This window comes from Pimephales promelas, chromosome 8 (genome assembly GCF_988280905.1).
Source record: "Pimephales promelas chromosome 8, fPimPro1.hap1.1, whole genome shotgun sequence".
NCBI lineage: Eukaryota > Metazoa > Chordata > Actinopteri > Cypriniformes > Leuciscidae > Pimephales > Pimephales promelas.
Window position 1 is genome coordinate 36,073,228 of NC_142776.1, and position 18,164 is coordinate 36,091,391.

An 18,164-nucleotide genomic window follows, 5' to 3' on the forward strand; every position below is an offset into this window, starting at 1 on the left:
ATTAGTTTGGGGTTCAAATTGCCTGTAGTTGCAAGAATACAGTACAAGTGAAGAAAAGCGAGTTAGGACTGAAAGCATGCCGTGCATGTAAAAACTCAGCTTCTCTCTTTGACCTTTCCATTTCTCTTTGACTTTCATATGAACTCGCCGTTTCTTCAGCATGCAGAAGTGTGATGGCTCCCAGAGAGAGGCGTCAGGATATTCAGGGAAGACGAAGTTTGCAGGAGTGCAGAGGAGGCTGAGAGCTAAAGCAGTCTGAGTGTTTCTACCTAGAGGAGAGACACTCCAGTAAATTACAGAGACGACTCCAATCAGGATGCTAAAATTACAAAAGCTGAAGGGTCACCAAGGCAACCACAGGAGGTACTGTAGCGTGCGCTGGACTCAAAGTATGGGATGAGATTAAGAAACACTGCATCATGAAAAAGCCTCTCATACAGTATCTCTCAGGCTTTTTGCAAACAGCTCACAATTGTATTGTACTTACACTATTTTAGCAGTATGTACTGTACACTGTGCCCAGATTTTCTAGATGCCCATCAACAGTGTGCAAAATACTGTAATTCAATGATTTTAATATATTTAAAATATCTTCATATTATTTGCCAACATTTAAAAAATTAAAATACATAATATATATAGTAGTGCTGTCAAACGATCAATCGCATCCAAAATAAAAGCTCATGTTTACATAATATATGTGGGTGCATATATATATAAATACACACACATGCATTTATATTTAAGAAAAAAAATAGTATATAAAATATTTATATTTACATATCATATAAATTATATATAAATCTTTATACAGTATATATATGAAAATATTTCGTAAATATATACAAGCATGTGTGTGTATTTATATATATATATATATATAAAATAAACATACTCAGTGCACCCACATATATTATTATTAACATACTTTTATTTTGGATGCGATTAATCGCGATTAATCGTTTGACAGCAATGATATATATATATATATATATATATAAATACACACATACGTGTGTGTGTGTGTATACATGCAGTATGTATGTATCCAATATATAGCCTATATATATACAGTATATATATATATATATATATATATATATATATATATATATATATATATATATATATATATATATATATATATATATTTAATAAATAAATAACAGTACAATATATATAATATAAAGTAAATATATAATATAATAATAATATTTAGTATATATACTATACATGAACTAAATAAAAACAAATACATAACTAAATATATATATATATATATATATATATATATATATATATATAATACTTTACATTTTAATTTTATTTCCAAAATATCTAAATAAAATATAATATATAAACTAAATATATAATATAATATCAATACTTAGAATATAATACACATAAAATACATAATGCTTTTCAAATACAGTACACACAATTAAAATAAATAAAGTCGCCTGAAGACGGCACTTGCTGAATAAGAGCATGGGACAACAGGCTAATGGTTATCAATTTTGCATAATGCTTCACATGCTACTTTTAATTTTGTTTTGATTACAGTAGCATTTTATTCCAAACGCTTTTTGTCATTTCTTGGCATATTTTCCCAAAGTGCTCTGGGCCCCGTACTGTACGTCCATCTCGCTGACCACTAATAGCATGGATCGGTACTACAGTGAGTGCCAGCTTTGCCCCGCAGCAGCAGCTCAGCTCTGCCACAATAAAAACAGTGTTTGAGGTAATTGGCTCTTCAAAGTGGAACGAAAGAGCTGCTCGCGCTCCCGTCCTCTCTAAGTGGCTGGGGCCCATTAGCCATTGAATACATTACCACACATAAGGCCATCTTTAAGACCTTTAATCAAGCTAAAAGTAGAAATGTATAAGACCAACCTTCATTCTGGACTTGTTCCATGTCCTTGAGCTGGGAATTTGCTCTTTTTCTTATTTTAATATGCTATTTATTTATTTATTGTCAGCTTGATACTCTGGTTAAACACGATGCTAATAGTAAAGTTGTTAGTCATCTAAGTAACCAATACGTTTGTCAACTGTAATTTTCAAAGACAAACAGTTTTAACATTGTATCATCAATCTCTTAAAGGGACAGTCACCTAAAAATTTAAATTGAGTCATTAATGAGATGTTCCAACTTTCTTTCTGCAGTGGATTTTACAATTAAATGGCTTTCAAGCTTTAAAAAGGACATGAACGCACCATAAAATAAAATAGTCTTCTGTCTTCTGAATACATAATAGCTTTGTGTGAAAAACGTATCAAAACGAGAGACCTATCCATTGTCCGGAAAGCCATGAACAAATCATTCTTTTGAGTCAAATCTTTCCAATGAATCAGTTAATTCAAACTGTTCTGAATGATATGTTCATGAACCAGACTGATTCGGTTCTCTAACTCAACTCAGTTACTCAATGATTTGGTTGCAGCTCACTGGGAAAGATTATCGGTAAATAATAACTGTTCTGTTTTTCACCCAAATCTATCATTCGACATTGAAACTTGCTCAAGTTATATAGTCTACATACTTACTACATACTACATACTCTACATACACTACATACTACATACTCTACATACACTATTTCATTTGTCTCCTTTTGGAAGCTTGGTGTCTAAAGGGGGACATGTGCACTTAATGCAAGGATAACAGTGACCAGCACAATCCATAAACTGATAACGTGAGGCTGAATACATTTTTGGCTGAACTATTCCTTAAAAGTTTAGAGCACCTTCATATCTGCTGCTGAGTGTAAAATGAAGACGTTGAGGGCTGGAGGAGCCTGTGAACTCTTTGCCAGGCTTTATAGCCACAGGTTGAGCTTCTGGAAGCATAAAGCATTTCCACAGGAGAGATAATGTAACTTACAACCTGCGTCCCTGACCTCCAGAGGAAAGGGAGTCAGGAAAAGAAAGTGACAGAAGGGCACGAAAGCAAAGAGAGTGAGAACTGCTCCCCGCGGGCGTCTAATGTTACTGATTATCTATGGCTGTCTACCACATTATGTTGTGTGTATGACTCTGATTGGATTGGAATACTAGCATACTGTGCAGTACATACTATTAGTTTTCTTCCACAAATGTGGAAAACATTTAATATTAGTGGGTGGGCGATATGACCAAAATCTTGTATCACAATATAAGTTATTTTATTTAGTGATAATATATATATATATCACTATCAGCATGCAGCAAATCATTTGAGAAGCCACAACACGCACAACCTTGAGGCGGATGGGCTACAACAGCAGAAGACCCCACCGGGTACCACTCATCTCCACTACAAATAGGAAAAAGAGGCTACGATTTGCAAGAGCTCGCCAAAATTGGACAGTTGAAGACTGGAAAAATGTTGCCTGGTCTGATGAGTCTCGATTTCTGTTGAGATATTCAGATGGTAGAGTCAGAATTTGGCGTAAACAGAATGAGAACATGGATCCATCATGCCTTGTTCCCACTGTGCAGGCTGGTGGTGGTGGTGTAATGGTGTGGTTTCTTGGCACACTTTAGGCCCCTTAGTGCCAATTGGGCATTGTTTAAATGCCACGGCCTACCTGAGCATTGTTTCTGACCATGTCCATCCCTTTATGGCCACCATGTCCCCATCCTCTGATGGCTACTTCCAGCAGGATAATGCACCATGTCACAAAGCTCGAATCATTTCAAATTGGTTTCTTGAACATGACAATGAGTTGACTGTACTAAAATGGCCCCCACAGTCACCAGATCTCAACCCAATAGAGCATCTTTGGGATGTGGTGGAACGGGAGCTTCATCCCACAAATCTCCATCAACTGCAAGATGTTATCCTATCAATATGGGCCAACATTTCTAAAGAATGCTTTCAGCACCTTGTTGAATCAATGCCACGTACAATTAAGGCAGTTCTGTATTAGTATGGTGTTCCTAATGGGTGTATATTGTATAATGTCTTCACTGTATAAATTAAACATATACATTTATTTGTATTAAAGTTACAAAAGTGATTCAGTCATTAGAAGTAAGAGATTTTCTCTCTTTTGTTGTTTGATTAACATTAATGACAGACGGCAGCAGGTTTATTAGGCTGCCGTCACTTTAAGCCGAATCCACGGATCCACCTTTTGCGTTTCTTTCTCAACTGTTCACTTAATAAATGACTATTTATGAGGGTACTTGAAAAGAAGGGCATTTTGACACATAAATATGTGTATTTAACTGTACAAGCTCAATTATAGGTGGCAAAAAGCTTTATCAGCAGTGGCTTCATGTACGTGCGTCTCTCAGACACTACGTGTATATAGCGAAATAAGTGTCTTTCGCTGCTTACTAAGCTTCAACAATTTGAATTATTTTCAAACCACCATTTTTAAACATGTAAGCTTTCGTGAACGCACAGCAATGACACGTGAGCATAACCGCAATAAAGACGATAGGCCAAAATTTCTACCGTTAATCACGTCTATTGGTACATCGCCCACCGATATTTCAAGTAGCCTAGTAGTACAACACTACCCAGCTGTCACATGACCTCACCATAATGTTTAATTCGGGAAGTTAGAAACACACTTACAATAAAAGTTCTTAAAAATGTCATATTACACATTGAAAACGAATTTCTGATTCAACAGACGGCATCTGAGGCGACTTCATATCCAGAAACATTAACCTAAAGTCAGAAAATTTTTAAACACATGCAGGGGAACATTTCCCGAATGCAATGTCAAAAGAACTGCTTGAAAATAATGCAACCTTCTTGTTTTATGATGAAAGGCTTGATTGATTACAGAATAATGATTATGGCAAATGGTTCGGAAGATGGCTGTGTCTCTCTCACCATAGTAACCCATCTGTAGAGTGCCTCTCCTCTCTCCCCTAATGGCACAGCTATTAGCACTAATGCATTTCAAACATACTGCTGACACACTGGATGGAAAGTGCACATCTTTCCCCTCTCACTGCTGTCTTACGCAGCGCTTACAACACCCCTTCAAACACATCTAATCTAACAGGCCTGGGCATCCTCGCAGCTCTTTACCTTCAGACCGACAGCTACAAGTACAGGAACACACGCTGATTAGCGCAGCTAGCGTTAGCGGAAACAGATATGGATGAAACCATCGTAATGCATTCAGTGATAATGAATAGAGCTGTAATTGTAGTGATGGTATGATTGTAGCCACATTAATGGGTTGTGCGACATTGAAAATAGTTATTACTTTAACGCTAAGCGCAGCAAAAACAAATGTAGCTATTATCTTAACAGCATGTTGGGGAGCTTTATTAGAAAAAGCAGCTACAGCGTGAGATTGCTGCAGACCCGGCTTTGTGCATTTACTTCATATCTATGGAAATATGCATCAAGCGGTACTAGTCCATTTCTTAACTCTTTCCCCGCCAAACACGGAATTTTCCGTGTTTAATGAAAAAACGCATCTGCGCCAAACACGGAATTTTCCGGGTATCCGTGTTTTAGGTGGTATACGGTAAGGAAGACCTGCGCGCATGTCCTGAATGATTGCGCAACTCTTCGTTTAGAGAAACAGATTGCAATCGTCTCAAACAGTGGAGTAGTGAGAATGTATCAGACAGACAATGCAGAGGTATATGGCTGAAGTACTGGAGGTTAATGGACTCGGAGTCCGATCACTCTTTATTTGATAATTCTGAATCTGATCGGGACGAAGTAGTCAGTGAGAGAGATGCACATGTTCATGCTAGCCATGGACGTGCCGCAGATAGATCGTATAATATTATGACACTATAATATGTATGTGTGTGTGCAGGCATTTATGTGTGGCTGTCTAAATATGAAGGTGTAATTGTCAAATTATTTCTCTCTTTGTGCACATTTACCACATTGTAATATGTATTTGTGTGTGTGTGTGTGTGTGTGTGTGTGTGTGTGTGTGTGTGTGTGTCTAGGCCTGTTTATTGTAATTCCAATTATTCATTATTCACAGGTAGAACACAGAGAGGCAGAGGCAGAAGTTTTATTGCAAAAGTTACATTTCCCTTACATCCTGGGAAATTTGATATATTTTACATTTATTTTATGTTTTTAATTTATTTTGGAAAGTTTTATATATGAAGGAAACAACATCTGAATGTATTCTGCTTTTAAATGCACTTGTTTGATAAAAACACCTTTTTCTCAGTTTTTTGTCCAAAATGATGTGTTTTTGACAAAACCTACCTCTGTTCAAGAGGCAATAAAAAAAGAACAGATGAAGATAAAATAAAAACGTTTTTTTTTGCCTAAAAGCAGAGGCTCAGATCTTTATTTTTATATATATATCATCTTCATATATTCATGGAAGAAAATATTCAGCGGGGGCATTCAAATTTAGCGAAAATCGTCAAAAACCCTGGCGGTGGCTGGCAACTTTTTTTTAAAACGCTGGCGGGGAAAGAGTTAAACAAAGGATTCAAATCTTGAGTCTATAAATCATATTGATTCATTTTAAAATGAATCATTTAGTAGTTACAAGTTTGGATTAGTTTGACGACTCATTTTCTGAATGTTTTTCTATCCTGGTGGGGACTTAATGGGGACTCGTGTCCTAAATTGAGGTCCCCACGGGTACACAAGCTTATAAATCATACACACTCTAAAAAATGCTGGGTTGTTTTAACTCAATTTTGGGTCAAATATGGACAAACCCAAATGTTGGATTAAAAATAAAAATGTAACCCAACGGCTGGGTTAGTCCATATTTGACCCAAAATTGGGTAAAACCAAACCAGCATTTTTTGGAGAGCAGAATTAGTTTTTTTTTTTTTTTTTAAATGTAAACATGTAGGGGTCGGATTAGTGTAAGGGGAAAGAATATATGGTTTGGACAGTATAAAAGCCATTATGTCTATGGAGAGTCCCCACAACTATAATGAACTAGACTTCTAGTGTGTGTGTGAATCTGCGCGACATACACATGACTTGTGCGCACAGAAAGCCACTTCACAGCACCTAAATGGACAAATACACACAAAACTATGCTGAAATGCCCACTTTGTTGAGTATTCTCGCAAACACAGTTAAATTAGTTAGATGAAGTCTTAGAAGAACTTAAATAGTTGAGTTGAGTGAATCAGATCTATCCACGTCATGTTCAGCCGCTCTTAAAGTGACAGCAGCCTAATAAACCTGCAGCTGTTTGTCATTAAGGATAATCAAAGAACAAAAGAAAAAGAGAAAATCCCTCACTCCACTTCACTGAATAACTTTAATAGGTACTGAATAGCTTTAATAAGCAATAATTGTTATTTAATTTATTATTAATGCAGTGAAGACTGTGAAGTGTTTGATAACTTTATTCAATTTCTGTTTGTCATGTTTTAAGTCAACCTGCTAAAGCACTATAATGTTACATGGGTCAAAAACTACAAAAACAATAACTTTTTGTGCGTTTTGACGGAAAGTAATCTAAACTGGTCTGACTGGGCCAATAGACAAAATTGAGCCCTGATATATCGAAGGCCAGGTAAATGTTGTATTTATTATAATGAGTTTATGTGAATATTGTTTTAAGTTCATTAGAATTAAAAGTTGTTATATTTTAAAGCCAAAATGTTAAAATAGCTAATAATTGTACTGCAATGCTGAATAGTTAATTTAAAATATAGAATATTTAAATTTTCTTTAGGGGTTAGAAGGGGGGCAGTATATCTATCTATCTATGCATCATCGCCATCATCAATTGAAAATATGCATAAAAAATACTAAAGCAAAAATGTAATGTACAAAATACACATTTTCTGTATGAGATACAGTAATGCAGGTGCCATAGCAAAAAACGTCACTGATAAAACCAGAGCAACCTGGTAAATGTATAAAAATTCTGAATCAATTGGATTTATATTGTTGAGACTCATGATGCTTTACAGATATACAAGACAACTACATCATGTCCATTTCTAGATCTGACACAATCCTTGTTTATTCTTCTCAACCGTATTAAATATGGCATTACAATACTCAGTGAAAACAGCACCAGCGTAGCGAGTCGAGGGAGATGTAGTCTTCTCGTAGTCGTTGTGCTGCCTGCACCAGTTTAAACCAGACAATCGCATTAATCAGCCGAGAAATGGCTCTCAAACCGATTGTGACAGAGAGGCTGGCCAAAACGACCTTGAGAAATAAGACGCAATAAAAGAATTTAACGACTATTTCACACACTATTGCATTCAGATGGATTTAAAAGGCCCGCGTGCCACGACTAGCGCTGTTGTTTTTACAAGGCGAATGCTGTGGTCAAACACGACAAATACTGCGGATGGAGACAGCTGGCTGGACAAACAAATAACATGTCAAACACTATATACTGTACGATCTGGAACCATGAGATCCTAACATGAGATTCACATCATGACATTATATCGACAAGGACAGTCAGGTCACGCCGGTTATGGAGCACCTTATGAACTTAAGACTTAAAGGGATACTTCAGGAGGATTTAGCGTTAAGCTTTGCATTAGTAAAAAACCTGTAGTATTTTCGAATTACCGTGTTTTCCACCCTCATATCCCCCTGAGATGAGAGATTTATGTATTTTTTGTCTGGAAAAAATCCTCCGATGACGCAAAAATCGTCATTTCTCCCGCGGCCCTCACTCGTCCCGCTCGCCACAGTAAACATGATGAATGGCGACTGGCGAACGCACAAGCCCAATCCTGGACATTTTGGGCGATCTGGAAATACATTTTCGGGCAGACTCATCACTAGTAGCCTAGACTTGTTGTTTAACTACTGCGCTCTGTTACCGGTAGGCGTGGCCTCCTAGGGCAGCGAAGCAAGTGCATTCTGGGAGTTGTTGTCTTTCATCCACATAAGCCAAAAATACATTTTATGGCTTTTCTCAGTCTAGAAAGCTCCAAATTCAAAAATAATTAAAGCTGCAAGCAGCCTTTTGCGGGGCCAAGCCCTGAAAGGGACCACAAGCAGAACAAGTACAACAAGCACATGTTCTTTCTCAGACAGACACCATGTGTAAACTGAAACGACTTTTCCACCACTTAAGGCCACAGTACCTCTTGCGGTCTGGGCATGTGCCACACGGGATTCGAACCCACGACCGCAATGGTTCGGGATTCGTGACACGTGGTTTAGCAGCTTGCGCCACTCATAGGATGGAAATTACAAAACTGCAGAGGAGAGGCTTCAGTATAAGAATAAACGCACAAAAGCATGTTAACGTGATTAGCATGCTAAGCTAGCTCAATTCTAATATAGCTTATGGTCATCCTGTTAGCTGAAGAGCCCCATTAAAAAGAATGGCACCTGGTTAGCATGCTAAACAATTATTATGCTAAGCTAACTAGCATAAGGCAACAAACACAGGCTAGGTCAATTTTGGAGACGAATATCTCAAAAACGGTAATGAATATCAAAAATCTGTTCAGTCATTTCTGTGCGGCTCGGTCCAAAGATCATCTGACCAAATTTTGGAAAAATTTGAGCAAGATCTGAAGGAGGAGTAGCGAAAAAATGGTTTTTCGTTTGCTCCAATATGGCGGACAGTCACATTGTTGGAAAATGAAAAATGAGACATCCTTAGAATCGGTATAAGCCAAGGAACATATTAATATAAAGAAATTAAATTTTGAACTATATTTGCAAAAGTTATAAGTGTTTTTACAAAAAACCTTATAACTTTGTAACACTAGGTGGCGCTGTCATCAAACTTCTCATGTACCTTTGGGCCATGCTAATGATGATCCATACCAAATTTGGTGAAGAAATTTTAAAAAGTTTTAAAGATATTGCAAATTATGACAAAATTCAAAATGGCGGACACGAGGTACATCCCATCATGGCAAAATTGATATCCACTGATTCGGCATGATCCAAGGAATCCATAGATACCACATTTATGATTTTCTGAAAAACTGTTCAAAAGTTATTGGCCAAAATAGCAATTTTGCATATCTCATGACCCCTAGGTGGCGCTATTCCCAACTTTGGTATGACACCTCAGAACATGCTTCTGATAAAGTGTATCGATTTCTGTTTCGATTGATCAAACTTTAGCCGAGATACAGCCTCTTAGCCATTTTTGGGTGGACCTCACTAAGCTTGCGACACCATAACTTTTGAAGAAAGACAACTAAAAAAAATCTGTTCAGTCATTTCTGTGCGGCTAAGTCTATATATCATTTGACCAAATATTGGACAAAATTGAACAAATTTTGAAGGAGGAGTAGCAAAAAAACTGAATACTGTACTTTTCAAAATGGCGTCTACTGTAATGGGCGGAGTCTTAATGTATGACATTGGTTGTGATCAGCATGATGAGTGGAATCAAGTGTACTATGTTTCATGTCTCTAGACCAAAGGGTTCAAAAGTTACAACAATTTTAATGTTGAAATTTTGAACTGGTGGTGGCGCTATAGAGTTGGGGCTAGAGACTCAAAATTTGGCTCAATTACTTTTCATGATGATCTCTATAAGTGTGCCAAATTTCATCATTTTCCTACTTACGGTTCATAGGGCTGCCATAGACTTCCACCGGGAAGAATAATAATAATAATAAATATAGCTGCAAGCAGCAATGCAGGGGCCAAGCCCGGAAGCAGCAGCAACTCCGACATTTGGAAAAAAAAAACTGTTGGGTCAGTAGTACAAGTGAAAATAACCTCATAATTAAGATTTTTTTAATATATAAATTTGCTGCATGTTATATTTTTGGAAGTCCTTTCTCAGACAGACACCATGTCTAGAACTGAAACAACTTTTCCACCACTTAAGGCCACAGTACCTCTTGCGGTCTGGGCATGTGCCACACAGGATTCGAACCCACGACCGCAATGGTTCGGGATTCGTGACACGTGGTTTAGCAGCTTGCGCCACACAGAAGACGCAAATAACTGAGCTGCAGAGGAGATCCTTCAGTATAAGAATAAGCACACAAAATCATGTTAACGCAATTAGCATGCTAAGCTAGCTCAATGCTAACGTAGCTAATGGTTATCCTGATAGCTGAAGAGCCGCATTCAAAAGAATTGCACTTGGTTAGCATGCTAAACAATTATTATGCTAAGCTAACTAGCATAAGTCAACAAACACAGGCTAGGTCAACTTTGGAGGCAAATATCTCTCAAACGATAGCGAATATCAAAAATCTGTTCAGTCATTTCTGTGCGGCTCGGTCCAAAGATTATCTGACAAAATTTTAAACAAATTCGAGCAAGATTTGCAGGAGGAGTAGCGAAAAAATGGTTTTTCATTTGCTCCAATATGGCGGACAGTCACATTGTTGGAAAATGAAAAATGAGACATCGGTGGAATCGTTATAAGCCAAGGAACATATTGACATAAAGAAATTACATTTTGAACAATATTTGCAAAAGTTATAAGCGTCTTTACAAAAAACCTTATAACTTGGGAACACTAGGTGGCGCTGTGATAAAACTTCTCATGTACCTTCAGGGCATGCTAATGATGATCCATGCCAAATTTGGTGAAGAAATGTCAAAGAGTTTTAAAGATATTACAAATTATGACAAAATTCAAAATGGCGGACACGAGGTATAGTCCATCATGGCAAAATCGATATCCACGGATTCGGCATGATCCAAGGAATCCATAGATACCACATTTATGATTTTCTGAAAAACTGTTCAAAAGTTATTGGCCAAAATAGCACTTTTGCATATCTCATGACCCGTAGGTGGCGCTATTCCCAACTTTGGTATGGAACCTCAGAACATGCTTCCGATGAAGCGTACCAATTTTCGTTTCGATTGATTCAATTTTGGCCGAGATACAGCCTCTTAGCCAATTTTGGGTGGACCTCGTTAAGTTTGCGACACCATAACTTTTGAACAAAGATGAATAAAAAAAATCTGTTCAGTCATTTCTGTGCGGCTCAGTCCGAAGATCATTTGAGCAAATTTTGGACAGAATTGGGCAAAATTTGAAGGAGGAGTAGGGAAAAAACTGAATACTGTACATTTCAAAATGGCCTCTACTGTAATGGGCGGGGTCTTAATGTAAGGTATTGGTTGTGATCAGCATGATGAGAGGAATCAGGTGTACTAAGTTTCATGTCTCTAGAGCAAAGGGTTCAAAAGTTATAACCATTTCAATGTTGAATTTTTGAACTGGTGGTGGCGCTATAGAGTTGGTCCTAGAGGGTCAAAAATTGGACCAATTACTATTCATTAGCATCACTACAAGTGTGCCAAATTTCATCATTTTCCTACGTACGGTTCATAGGGCTGCCATAGACTTACATTGGCGGAAGAAGAAGAATAATAATAATAATAATAATAAGAAAACTAACAGATACAATAGGGGCTATCCCCTTCGGGGCTTGGCCCCTAATAATAATAATAAAACCAACAGATACAATAGGTGCCTCTGCACCTTCGGTGCTTGGCCCCTAATTTCACATTTCTACTACATAAATGATAGCCTAGAAATCTAGACACACCCTAGCGGCAGCAAAAATTATTTTGCAGCAAAGCGTGGTCTAGCAACTCTCCATAGACGTTTTAGCTGGAAAACCCCAACTCTGGAAGGGCCAATCACATCGTGTATAGAGTCGGCGGGCGGGCTTAACAAAATGACGACAGAGTTGCGACGGTCAGAGCAAGCTCGGACATATTCGGTTTTAAGTCGTTTGTGCGCTGTTACAAAAAAGCTGTGGCGAAACGATCAACTTGTCATTTTGTCGTCGAGGATAAAGGCTTTACTCCATGTCGGCGCGCGCTCTGATCGGTATAGGTGCACGGACCAATATGAAAGACAACCGTTTATCCCGCCCCTCGGATTGAGCCCTGTCAATGAAGAGTTTCAAGACCTAACATCTTGATGTAGGTCTGGCATGCCAGGCTACATAAATGACACATTTTAAATACAAATGTTTGGACTTTCAGAAATAAGTCTGTAACATTTGATCCAGGATATCGATGCATGTGTAACAGTGTACAGCGTTAATAACTGACTTCTAAAGCGTCTCGCAGTTTTTCACGTCTCTGCTGTGTGAGGACAGACGTGTGCAGGGCTCTCTGAACAGATGAGGTGTGTGGTTATCTATCATGCCTGTCATGGTAATTAAGTGTGTATGGCAGCTGCGATGTCTGGCCATCAGGGAAAGCGCGCGGGGCAAAGTAATGGTGACTCGAGCAATGAAGTACGAGCTGCCTCGCCGGTCGCTACGGCAACAGCAGCCACGGGATTCTGGGAATATGGGCCGATGATGTCACCTCGGTTAGCACAAAGCACAGATGGACTGAGGCAGGTACTGAGCAAGAGCTTCGCAAACACTCGCATGGCCAGGTGTTCTCGTTCCCACGGTTGGCCATGCGCGCAGAAACAGAATACACTTAAGCAAACACACGTGTGGTGATGCGTCTGCGGGTTTGTGTACGCACGGGACATTTCATCAACGCAAGCGGCCTGACCTTCTGTGGCCTCTACATGAAAAGAGTAACTGACCGACGAAAGAGGGCGAGCTTTGTTTATTAGCAAGAGAGCTAATGTATGCATATCATATCATATTTCTTATGTCAGTTCGTTCGTTCCAAGCAATTTGGAAACTAGCCATCATTTAAAGTAATTAAACTAAAGCCAATCCTCTTAAACACTACAAACTACTATCACACTGAAAATATTTAATTAGCAAAATCTTTTTTTTAAATGGTGCATGATTTTGAGATCACAAGATCAGCCTAATACTAAATCTCAGTGATAAATTACAATTTTAACTTGCATTTTTCCCTGAATTTTAACTTGCATTATTTTTCAAGGAAAGACGGAAAAAGCCGTCAATGGCAGGGAAAAAGTTAGCAATTTTTTTCGTTAATTGAAATAAAGCTGAAATCAAATTAAATATAAATTTTAGGCGAAAAACATACAAAAACTCAAATATATAAATAAACAAATATTATTGACTATTATTATTAATACAAATTATAATTAAAAATGTTGCAACAAAAAATGTTGCATTTATTAATTAAAAATACATGTTTATTTCAGTTTTAGTTTTGCCAAATTAACTGAAATAAAAGAAGTACTAAAATTATTTAAACTAAATATAAACTTGAAAAAACAAAGCACATAGCAAAATTACTAAAACAAATTAATATTAATTTAAAAATATATATTTTGTAAAATTGCAGCTAATTAAAAGTAGGAATAAATGCTATAATAGTAATATAATAATAATAATAATATATATAATATAAATAATATTAAATGTATATAAATAATAATATTAAAATACTGTAACATACAATACATTTACTCTAATACGATTAAGAACAAATTAGTGACTAACGCAGAGTGAAAAAAAACATATAATCAACTAAATATTGTTTTAAAGAAGCTTGAATAAAAAACAAATCAGTGAATAATTTATCTGAACCATCTCTCCCACTGCTATCACCTGCTTTTGACTTTTGACAAATCATCGTTAGTAGTGTACATTAACATGTGTGTAGCTTAACTACTTCAAACTAGCTTCTCCCACACCATTCATAAGCCAGTTACCCTTTTGTATATGATCTGCGTGCCTCTTTTTCTCGCCGTCTCTCATATTTACTCCATCCGTCGCACGTTTTTGCGCTCCTAATGTGCTAAAGAGCATGTGAGGCTAATCTAATTACAGCGTCGCTCCAAAAGAGAGAGTGAAACTGTTACGAATCTAAAATCGACAAATGGAGGGACCCCTCACCAGCATCCTCGACGCCCCTCCTCTCGCTCCTGTCTCTCCCGTGAAGACGGTGAATTGGTTTGGCCCCTACAGTGCTTCATTACCTGGCCTAATTATAAAGGCAAATGAAATCAGCCCCGCAATACATTATTAATGTCCGCACGCCATTAGGATTCAATTGTAGTATTTGCAACAATATGATATTTTCAAACTGTTTTCACGCCTGATTAGAAACGAGGACAGATAAGAGGGAGGTGTGAGAGGAAAGAGAGAGATAGTGAAAGAGGAAGGTGAGTGGGGCGGGAGAAAGAGGAGAGAGTGATGAAAACAGAGAGAGAGAGAAGCTATAAGGCGTCGAAAGCGAAAGTGGCACAAATGTTATAAAAAAAAAATTTTTTTTTAAATTAAATGTGTCTCAGTAGGCTACTAACGTTTAACATTGAAAAACAACTGCAAAACTACACGTGTTTGTGCTAGATTAATTTTCCCATGCACAAATGAGATCTCATTAATATCTCAATCTTGTCTCCAAGCAATGAGCAATCAAATTAAATATAAACTTTTGCTCAAGGACAGAAACATGCTTTGCTACAGCATGCAGATGTACTAACATCGCACATCTCCGCACTATTGTCGATTTCAAACCTCAGTACTCAAGATACTAAAGTCTAAATCTCAATATAAGCTCAAATATTTCACCATGAAATCAAAATCGACTGATGACGTGTGAACTGGCACGAGGGCGGGACAACCTGTCACTCACATTAGATCCACCAATAACAAACTACAATCATCTGACCATCCAATCAAATCCCAATGGACAAAATCAAATCCCGCTCCAGATCTTTTCTTGTCCGAAAATCTCGGATATACTTCCAGACTCTCGAATGATCTGAGCTGCTCTACACATTTACACTCTGTATGATAACTGTTGACTCATGGGCTATATGCACGCATAAGTTCCGCATTTGATGCAAGGATGCTCCCGGTTGTGGAGATTAAAGCGGAGGAAAACTAAGGAAAACGGGATTATGGCGGAGTCTTCAAAATTTACTATCCTCCCGTGTTTGAAACGAAACGAATACGTTTAGATGTAATTTTATATATAGTTATGTTTATTTGATATAATTTTAAAAAGAAGCATAAACACAATGAGGGGTGTCTGTTTTATCTGTTATTGTGACTAACGTTTCTTTAGTATAACCATGGAGTATAAAATTCAATATAAATTCTCGGTATTGCATTGAACTCTACGATCGGCGGAAGTTATCGAGCATCCTTAGACCTTCACCGGAAATACCGCCGTACATAGAGCCCATTGGAGTCTAGTTTCCTTTCTCCAAATACATTTTGGGAGAAACAGGAGATAAACAGGAAAAAGTTACTTTAATGAATCTTAACTTAATCTTAATCTTAAAGGGATACTCCACTTTTTTTGGAAATAGGCTCATTTTTCCACTCCCCCAGATTTTAACAGTTGAGTTTTACCGTTTTCGAATGTACTTAAATGTACTGTTTTTTGATATTTAGAAGAATATCAGTAACTAGACAGTTTCTGGTCTCATTGACTTCCATAGTACATAGTTGTTCCTACTATGGAAGTCAATGAGACCAAAAACTGTCTGGTTACAGATATTCTTCTAAATATCTGAAAATCGGCTGAATGGATTTGAAAACGGTAAAACTCATTTGTTTAACTCTGGGGGAGTGGTAAAATGAGCCTATTTCCAAAAAAAGTGGAGTATCCCTTTAAACCTAATCTTAGTCCCCAGAGCTATGAAAGACCGAAGACTTGGCATATGGAAATAACCAGCACTGTAACAGATTTTTGTAATTTGAACAGTATTTTACTGCAATATTTTACTGCCAACATTACTGTAAATAGCCAAGGATTAAGGGAAATATGTGTTTACTACTGTAATTATTTTCTACTGTAAATCGTAAAAGAAATCTAATTATGTAATTCCTGTAAATTAGAATATACTGTAGTACTCGACTTGTACTGTAAATGAAAAATACAGTACTCATACTGTAAATATTAATACAGTATTCAATTGAATTACTGTAAATGAAATTACAGTACTGATACTGTAAACACTTTTACAGTAACTTTCTGGCATCCAGCTGCCAATAAGTTACTGTATAATTTACAGCAACCTTTTTACAGTGAGGACAAGTCCACACATGTTCAATAACAGTTTGAATTAAAGATAAAATTAAATTAATAAAAATAACTATAACTGCATTAGCGTACAGTAACTGAAGATATCATTCTGTTTATTATAAATGAGCTGCAGTTTTGCTCTTTAAAGTTGGGCAGATTCGATATCATACCATCGATATCCCTCATTATCGTTATATTTGTGTTGTGGACTATTAGAACAATTATTAAAACTTAACAGTTATACTTTCTACAATTCCTGTCCTTGGTGTGAACAGCCCTGTGACATTAGTTTGTGTGACGGCTGCTTCATGCACTTTAAAAACGAAACCCACCTACAAGGTAATCCGAAGACAACCGAGGCTATGCCAAATCGTCCAGAAAAAGCCTTTGTGTAATGTACATCTATGTCTTTGCATGTGCTTGTGTGTGTGTGTATGATCTATACACAGTCTTTCAGAAGTCTATCATGTCACATGAGCTGATGCCAGAGCATTAGGTTGACAGACAGCGCTCTGTCCTCTATCGCTCACCCCTTCACTGGTGACTTTAGTGGCTAAGCAGGCATGAATAGAGATGGGCTCTCTCAGAGAGGAGGTCTCATAATTATTAGTTTTAGAGCCTTTTCTCAAATATCCCGCGGGAGCAACGGGGTTAAAAATCCATTTGTGGGAAGTGTAGCATGACAGCAAGCACGGTCTCCCTGGAGACAGCCAACATCACACAGCAGTGCGTGTGCGTGTGTGTCATACGTGTGTTTATGTCAGTGTGTGCCCTCTGTATGCAAGGCATTGGTCTGGTGTCTGTTTTTGTAGCAATGAACGGTCCTGTTCACAAACCAAAGTTAATACTCATCATTAACAAAGTTGTTCACCCCTTTATATTGATAAATTGATATTACCTGCTTTCATGAATACAAATTTGAGACTAGCTGCTTTCTTTTCAAATAAACAGTCTCAGCCTTAAAGGGATACTCCACCATTTTTTCATTTTAAACTATGTTATTCCCTTAACTAAGACGAGATGATACATACCGCAATTATTAAATATACATATTAATACAGTATATGTCCATCTATCCATCCATCCATACATCACAAACTATCCATTTCCATTTGTGAAAGGTAATTACTAGAAACGAATAATATAACAATTATGTGTTTTCTGCTGTTACTGAAAGAAAGGAAATTATATTCTTCTTATATTCTCATTCAAAAGACAGTTGAACCTTGACCTTACTTTGATTGCATCTTGCCATGAGTGCTCTCGTTGGATTTTTTCAGCCTCTCCAGCCAACCTCTGAAAGACAGAAACGAGACAGAGGTCAAAGGTGAAGGATCATAGGTAACAGTGG

The 18,164-nt window shown here is 37.3% G+C and overlaps 1 protein-coding gene across 2 annotated transcripts in view; it reads right to left on the minus strand.

Annotated features, from left to right (window-relative positions):
- cacna2d2a (calcium voltage-gated channel auxiliary subunit alpha2delta 2a) overlaps positions 1-18,164 on the minus strand; it is a 228,055-nt gene that overhangs the window by 109,718 nt on the left and 100,173 nt on the right. For both annotated transcript variants that reach the window (XM_039692870.2, XM_039692869.2), the window contains exon 4: positions 18,050-18,109. In XM_039692870.2, the coding sequence (XP_039548804.2) occupies positions 18,050-18,109 (60 nt within the window). The remainder of the gene's footprint in view (positions 1-18,049; positions 18,110-18,164) is intronic.